This window comes from Mercenaria mercenaria, chromosome 19 (genome assembly GCF_021730395.1).
Source record: "Mercenaria mercenaria strain notata chromosome 19, MADL_Memer_1, whole genome shotgun sequence".
Taxonomy (NCBI): Eukaryota; Metazoa; Mollusca; class Bivalvia; order Venerida; family Veneridae; genus Mercenaria; species Mercenaria mercenaria.
The window spans coordinates 44770869-44779208 of NC_069379.1; the positions used below are offsets into that span (position 1 = coordinate 44770869).

The window sequence follows — 8340 nt, forward strand, 5'->3', positions numbered from 1 at the left end:
GAAGATTTTTGGGTATTCTCATGAGAGTAACGGCCATGTTCACATAAAGCGAAATGAATAAACTACATATTAACATTTAATCCTCATTATAAATAGACCAGAAAATAATAAAATTTAAGATAAAAGCACATTGAGTCCATGAACGTATGTTTTGAAGCTAGATGTAAATGCAAACAAAAAAAAAAGACGGAAGCAAAAATCGTAACGCTAACATATCTTATTTCCTTTAATATTCTGTTTATGTATTTTATTTAATGTTGCAGAGACGAAGAGATAAGATGACATGCAAGAAACTCATTAGTATGCACATGGTATGCGTGGCATTGTTGTTTCATGTCTTGATCGGCATTTCAACGGGTAAGACGGTCGTTTTCTAAAGCAATACTTGTATTTAGTATAAATATAAAATGCGTAACATCATTTGTATTCAAGTTATTTGTTTTCCACTATTTGTCATCTGTTGTTGCATTTTTTCAGCGTCAGAAGTTTTTATTGATTCACTATCTAATTTATTACATTGCAGTTGACATTTTACATTAATTAAACTATTTTCCCTTGTCCTGATATCATTTGTCTGATTATTAAAATGTTATATTTTGTTCTGTCTATTCAAACATTAATGCACTTGGTTTTTCTTTATAATATTGTGTTATGATTTCATCTGCTAGTAATAGATTTGCATAAATTTATACAGTACATAAGCCCAGAAGTAGGTGAAACACGTTTTTTTCAGGGAAAAAGTAAAAAAAAAAAATCTGCCATCTTGCCATGCAATGCATTCTGCAATTATAGCAAAATACCAATCTGCAATGCCGATTGCGTTTTTGCCATGGTATAATGAGATCCTTTCATACATATAAATAATAATTTGAAATGAAATCATAATAACTTTCAAACAGGTGAGTAAATAAAACAATTCAAAACTTATTTCATTTGTGTAAAACGCGTACACATACTGGCGTGGCAAAAACAAACCGACGGTTTTATTGTTCTTTCGTTCTATTGTATTTTTGTTATTACTCGACATTTGACATATATTATTGTATTTGAAAAATATTTTCAAAACGTTTTTAGTTTTGAACATTTTATTCATATAGCAAGCGATTATTTGGACATCAGTGGAATTCGACTTGCAAACGGTACAGGGCCATTTGGTGGTCGTGTAGAAGTCAGTATAAATGGGGTTTGGGGAACGGTCTGTGATGATTCGTTTGACATGAATGATGCTAAAGTCATGTGTAGAACAATGAATCTTCAGTATGTAAAATGATTTTCGTTATTTTATCTTTTATCCAGTATTGCTTTAAATTGAAATTCATAATGTTAAAATGATCACGCATTCAAGAACAATGACACTACATTTCACTTTACACTGTAGTTAATCTCATTAATTTCCATTAATCTTTCGGATCCATAGCCCTTATCAAAAATGCATTTCTGTTTTTAATGCAATTAACGACAATAACTAGATCAGAATATTTCTTGAAATTTCATCATTTTGATAAAGGCCATAAGGCTAAAACTTTGATGATAAGATAGAGAGTGAAATCTAAAGATTTTGAGCATTCAATATCTGTTTAGATAAAAGCAACATTTACGAACATATTACAGATCAAGATTCAAATAAATGTTTTCAATTTTGTTCCTAGAAAATGTTTTTGTTAACATTACGACATAGTATTATGCATATATTTATCAAATAACTAATTCTATGAAGGATCCTTAGAAATAGTCTGTTCATGAGAGGAATAAATCATATAACACCCTGTAGGTCCTCTCTTTAATACGTAACACCTCAAATTGATACGTTGTATATCTTTTCTGTCATGTATCAGTTTCGTTCCGCATTTTTCCATTAATCAGAGCGACAGCCTATTTTTCTGGTGCCTTTTATGGACAAGGAATTGGTCCAATATTTGCTCAAGAATTTAAGTGCAGTGGATACGAGCAACATATCAAATACTGCAAATTTGATGTAAATGTACAGTGCACACATGCTAGGGATATAAGCATTGTTTGCACAGGTATGTAGCAAATCTCTCGGTGATTTGAAATTATTTTGATTCTACTGTATGCAACGAACACGTGTACTTTATGGGTGTCTATCTAATACGCTTATGAGCGGAACGCTGTTGTTCTTGTTCAATTTAAAATACTTAACATACGATTCATCGGCCACACATGAATCTAGTTTTAGAATAAGGCTCCAGGATGTTCCATTTTGCTATGATTTTAGTCAGTAATATAACAGAATAAATTTTCTCGACTTCTATTTGTTTTGAGAATCTATAATATTCAAATATTTTGATTTTGATATAAGAGGTAAAAAGCTCAACATTTAATGTGGAGATATTTTTCGACTACTGACATTATATGTTAGACAGATAGGTAATTGACATTTTGATACAGAATGTGGCGAAGTTGATATATCTAACGGATACGCAAAGTCAATATCAGAGAATGGAAGGGTGCTTACTGTAGCATGTAAAACTGGATTCAGGTCAAACATTGATACAAGTGTCTGTGAAGCAGGGGCATGGTCTGTACCGTCAATATATTGTGCAGCAGCAGGTATGAAAGTGCCATTTTTAATGTTTCTAAGATAACATTTCGCACTGCATAGATTAAAAATCACGTGGCTTAACGTCACTTGCTTATTGTGTATTTGCATAGACTTATACGTCATTTGTTATTTGAGTTTTAAGTATTATTGATTGTGTACATTTTAAATGTTCTAGTAAAATAAACGACTTCTTGAGTTTAGATTATATCACTTGTTGATATTCAAAACAAAAGGGGGAAATTCGATGTCTGTCGTCCGTCCGTTCAACATCTTGGTAAAAGTGTTTGGATTTTTTTTTTTTTAAATCTTCATGTGTATAGATTAGAAATATGGTGTGAGGTATTACCTGGCGGTCTTCTAGTATTAGAGGTATTAAAACTATGCCATTGGATTCAAGATTGATCCGATCCGAGGGACAGTATTTTTAAATGGACTTATAAAGGAAAACCATCATAATATCTTCGTCTCTTACAGTATATCATACCCTACTATATTCATTCAAATTATGCCTCTGGAGTCAAAAGTACCTCAGCCATAATCATTATACTTCATTATGTCAAATCACGGTAATTTCAGGTTGTTTTTAAGATAAAATTAACAAGGTTCACGTCTGATAACATGACATAGAAATAAGCACTGCCTTTAGATAAATAATATTCGTAGCTGAGTATATTGATACAAGTCTTATATTTGGTACATGCATCATTATTCAGTGAATGGTTATAAAGACCAAATAAGAAGTAAACAGTATAGTTAAGTTGTTGTGATTACAGTACAACCTCTCCAGAGCGGCCCTTTCTTCAGCAAATAAACCCTCTATAACAACATCATCAAAATTTCCCTAAGCTCCCTATACTATCAAATGTACCTCTCCAGAACAACAACCTCTAAATAACAGTTAATATTTGTATCTCCCAAAGGATGATGCTCTACAGAGGTTGCACTGTATATTCTTATTCCATTACCAGATATCACAGGCATGTGGTGATTATTCCTTTACTCGTTTATCATATATGATCGCAGGAGATCATATTTTCCTGCTCGTTATGAGATATCACAGGATTTAACTACTTGTTAATAAAATATCAAATATATTAGATAATTTTCCACTATTCATCTATCAGATAAAGTAGGCATTCGTTGATTATTTCACTACTCGTTTATCAGATATCACAAATAGTCGGTGATTATTTACTACTCGTTTCTCAGATATCACAGACATTCGGCTCGCTAATGGCATTGGACTGTATGATGGTAGAGTTGAGTTACTGATGAATGGAACTTGGGGAACAATCTGTAGTACATCGTTTAGCTGGGACGAGACACGGGCTATATGTTATATACTGTATGGTACAACGTACGTATGTTTATAATTTTTTTCAAAGAAAGCAAATTCCTAAAATAGTTTTAAAAATGTAAAAAAAAAAAGTGATATATCTTATTAATGTTTAAATTGTCGATAAATAAAACACTTTTTATTGTGTATCACTTTATGTTTGAACTAAATTAAATGAATTTTAATAAAGATCCGCTGAATAAGATTTAAATCAATTTATGCCGACATCACATATCAGTATTGCAAACAGTCGCAAAATATCTAAAGAAACTTATATTAAACATATAACTTACTGTTGCTAACTATTATAGAGACTAAAATATCTTAGCGTTACATTTTTTTTTATCTTTTCATATATAAGGTTCGTTTACTAGAACTTAGATTCGGTGTTGTTATATTTTCTGGTTCTTTTGGATCCAAATACTAAACATGTGTAATAGAATTCCGCTTAAGCAGGTGCTAGGGGCGTGAGAGGTGTTGAATTTTCCATTACCTCTCATGAACATTCAAACCGGGTCTGCTATTTTTTTTTTGCTTGGGTGCATTTTATGCTTCTAAATTATGTGTTGTACATTTTATTTCCTCTTATAAATAGATTCACTCACTTGCGTTGTTTCTTCCAAAAATATTCTACACATTTTATTAACATACCTATTCACGACACAAGAGCTCAACTCTGCAACGGTATTGAGCAACATAGTCTATAAACAGTAAACATATGTTTCAAATCATTATTGAAAATGACGTATACGTATGGATGAAAGGTAAAAAGTATATAAGGTTTTTGCGAACCATCGGTATCGTAATATGATCAAGTCAAATTATACATCATAAGGATTAACTTAAAAATATTCAAGGTATTCGAGGCTTTTGTCGTCTAATCTATCACGATTTAGAGTTCAGATGCGCAGGAATCAGTTTATACCTGAGAATCTGAACAGAGAACCATGGAAAATTGACAACAAACCAAAGAAGGTCTTGATTGTTTCCATTTTTACACGTTCATTTTACTTTTGTTTACAAATATGCAGGGCTTTACTTTTTGAGTAGTTTTGAACCAGACGTATGTAAAAGTTTGACGTCATAATTAAGTTTGAACTTCTTCTTTGTTTCACTGGTAATCAAACCAAGGTCATGTTATAATAAAATTCAATATTATGAAATGCAATAGACGATATTTCTATACACACAGTTCGTATGAAGCATATTTCACGAGTTCCTACTCCTATGGAGAAGGAACAGGTCCTGTTCATATAGACAATCTTGACTGCAAAGGAACTGTGACAGATATCAATGAGTGCGCATATAGCCTAGATGTATCATGTGCAGATCATAGCCGGGATGTAGCTGTTGTTTGCAGAGGTATGGGGTATTTTTGTTATTATTATTTTCTTGTAAGAAATAATGTGTTGACATTGCTTTGCTTTTAAATTGTTTGTCTGTATCGTCAATAATTAGAGCATAACAGATTTGCAAAGAACAAGTATTTCTAGGTTTTAAGGATATTTGATGTATTTTACATTTGAGAATCTCGTTTATATTAGGTTTGTCGTATAAAGATAGCATTCTGTCTTTAAAACGATTTAGTTATTTGTTGTTTTCGTTTTATACATATACAGAGACATGTACACCTTTTACTTCCAGATGGATACCTTTAACATATTGTATCGAAAATAGGGCATAAGGAATAGTATCGATTTCTTAAAACTTTGAATCATAACATAACTTACATTTAACAAATCTTGCTCGTCGAGAAAAGCAAATGTTTACCATGTGGTACACGTATTAAGTCAATACTAAATGCAATGAGGACTAGTTTTTACGAAATAATCTTCAAGGCAGCTGAAACAAAAGCTATCATTGAAATCCTTCTTACATCGAGTATATATTTTAATAGACCTTCAATGTTGCTTTTTACAGTATTTCCTTTAAATATTACCCATACGAGACTTGTAAATGGCACTGGGCCGTACGACGGTCGGATCGAATTATACGTAGATGGTCATTGGGGGACAATAGATAGAAGATATGTAGATCTGTATGATGCAAGGACAATCTGCAATACACACGGTGCAAGGCAAATACATAGAGAGTATTAGGTTAGTCTTGAATTTGATTTATTAGGCGAAGAATATATAAAGGTCTAGGCTTTAGCGAAAACTTTAATTCTTCGCAGACGAACCGAATAAACTAAAAATCAAAAAGACAAAAATGTAGTGTTCTACTTATCATAACTTTTGATTTAAAATCATTTAAACTAAAATCTACAACCAACTAGGTTTATGCTGCCTTCTATTTGAAACTTAAAGCGCCCTCTGAATGCACATATAATCTGCATTGAAATAACTTAAAAAATCCAAATATTCATCAAAGATGAAAGCGGAAAAACAAAGTATGTATTCGAACAAAGGCTCACCTTGTGTTATGTACTTGACCTTGAACTGCTGTACATGAATTACTATTTTAATGCCAAGTGACGTTTTATTCAAATTTCTGTTGCAATTGGGTAGTTATCCCCCCACATCCCCAAACAAACGTTTGATGTGACTTACATTTATACAACTCGTAATGCCGCTTCACAGAATAATAAGTAACCGTTTCGTCGACTTCATTCGTCAATTTCATCTTAGATGCAATAGTCCTTGATATAAGTGTAGAAAGCTAAATTCGTAGGCAAACGATACGGACAAGGCTTCATATGCGTTTTCTAAATGAAAACTGTTTGTGGCAATTGCAAGTACGGTAGGCATATGCAATACAGCAATGACATGATTTTACGTACCTTAAGATTCTCATTTGTCTTTTAGCAGTTTTTAAAGACAAAATGGTGTCGTTTTGAAAAATGAAATCAAGAAAAAGAAATCCAGAAAAAAATTATTCAGAGACTTACTTAATAAAGAAAAAAATAGTATACCCCTAGATATGCCCTTCATTTCACGTGAAGGTAGAATAAATATAGATTATAGATATTTTAAAGTCTCTAAATAAATTAATTATTCAAGTAATATTAAAATATAAATTTGCGAAGAATGTTCCATTTCATGATCTTCAAGTACAAATAATAGTGCACATTTAAAAGATGAAAACTGAAACAACAACCTTGATCAATGTATCTGTTACCATATTTATTTTGTTTTTTGTTTGTTTGTTTTGGGTTTAACGCCGTTTTTCAACAGTATTTCAGTCATATAACGGCGGGCAGTTAACCTAACCAGTGTTCCTGGATTCTGTACCAGTACAAACCTGTTCTCCGCAAGTATATGCCAACTTCCCCACATGAATCAGAGGTGGAGGACTAATGATTTCAGACACAATGTCGTTTATCAAATAGTCATGGAGAACATACGCCCCGCCCGAGGATCGAACTCACGACCCCGCGATCCGTAGACCGACGCTCTACCTACTGAGCTAAGCGGGCGGGCTGTTACCATATTTAAACTTACCATATTAACATGTATTATGTATCAAGTGACATAAAACAAACAAGGTTTGGCGCTTTAAATCGTATGCTCGACGCCAGGCAAACATGTACATCATTTTTTTTGCCAACGCTTTTGAAACATCTTCGTTTTGATGCACTGGCAAAGGTATACAAGTCAAAAGTTTTTCCGCCGCCAGAAATGTATATTCAGATCAGTCACAATGAATGTCCTTTTAATGATCTCAAAAATAATTCGGGTCATTTGCAGGTCATGGCAATCTAAAACTATCTGATTATATCCTAAAAAATCTAATATCTATAGTTTATGCAAACTAACCACACTTTCCTAACCAGAATCCTAACAGAAATTATGTGAACACATTTCCATTTACTCACATCTATCAAAGGTTATCAGCTCACTGATCAGCTTATTATTTATTTACAAGTTATGTACGTAGATATTGATGACATCATACACACCCAGTTTTAACAATTTAATATTAAGAAAAAACATTATTCCACATATCTCCGATAATCGTGGTAAACCTACATTACCACCAAATAATAAAATTCTTGTATCTAAGTCAAATGTACCACATGAAAGGCGAAAATTGTAGAAATAAAAACGTAAACAAAAGGGTCGTGTGAATTAGGTCACGGTCGTCCGAGATGGTTGTAACTAATGGTGTGTTACGAAGATGGTCGAAACGTGTCACGTGACCCAAGTTTTTTTCTTATTTTTTAAAAATAGAATATTTTATGATTTATTTATTTATTGGCGGCGGGTAATCAATGATAAAATCTCAAAATATAAGGCCAAACGTGGTTTTCAGCTGAGTGGATTTTTCTATGTTTTTTGCGAATATCACTTGTTTTAACAGGGACAACTTTTTGATAATATTCTAAGTATCCTGTTATACGGGGTAACTGCGGAAAAACAAGAATATTAGAGAAACATAGGGAATTCGGGGTTCCAAAACCGCACCTCCCCCCCCCCCCACCCCACCCCTAAATCACAAC

At 32.7% G+C, this 8340-nt stretch overlaps 1 protein-coding gene across 1 annotated transcript; it reads left to right on the forward strand.

Moving 5' to 3' along the window:
• Positions 1–259: 259 nt before the first annotated feature.
• Positions 260–5998, forward strand: LOC128551048 (scavenger receptor cysteine-rich type 1 protein M130-like). The gene is made up of 7 exons (XM_053531339.1): positions 260–357; positions 1098–1257; positions 1864–2024; positions 2410–2571; positions 3773–3920; positions 5092–5261; positions 5820–5998. Exons 1-7 carry the CDS (start codon positions 279–281, stop codon positions 5996–5998), a joined length of 1059 nt encoding a protein of 352 aa, XP_053387314.1. The 5' UTR covers positions 260–278.
• Positions 5999–8340: the final 2342 nt, after the last annotated feature.

Excerpts from the sequence above, each read along its gene's own strand:
- LOC128551048 (XM_053531339.1), top strand. The coding sequence starts at position 279 with ATGACATGCAAGAAACTCATTAGTATGCACATGGTATGCGTGGCATTG. Across the intron at positions 1,258-1,863 it reads TGTAGAACAATGAATCTTCA|AGCGACAGCCTATTTTTCTG; the intron begins GTATGTAAAATG and ends TCCATTAATCAG. Across the intron at positions 2,572-3,772 it reads AATATATTGTGCAGCAGCAG|ATATCACAGACATTCGGCTC; the intron begins GTATGAAAGTGC and ends CTCGTTTCTCAG.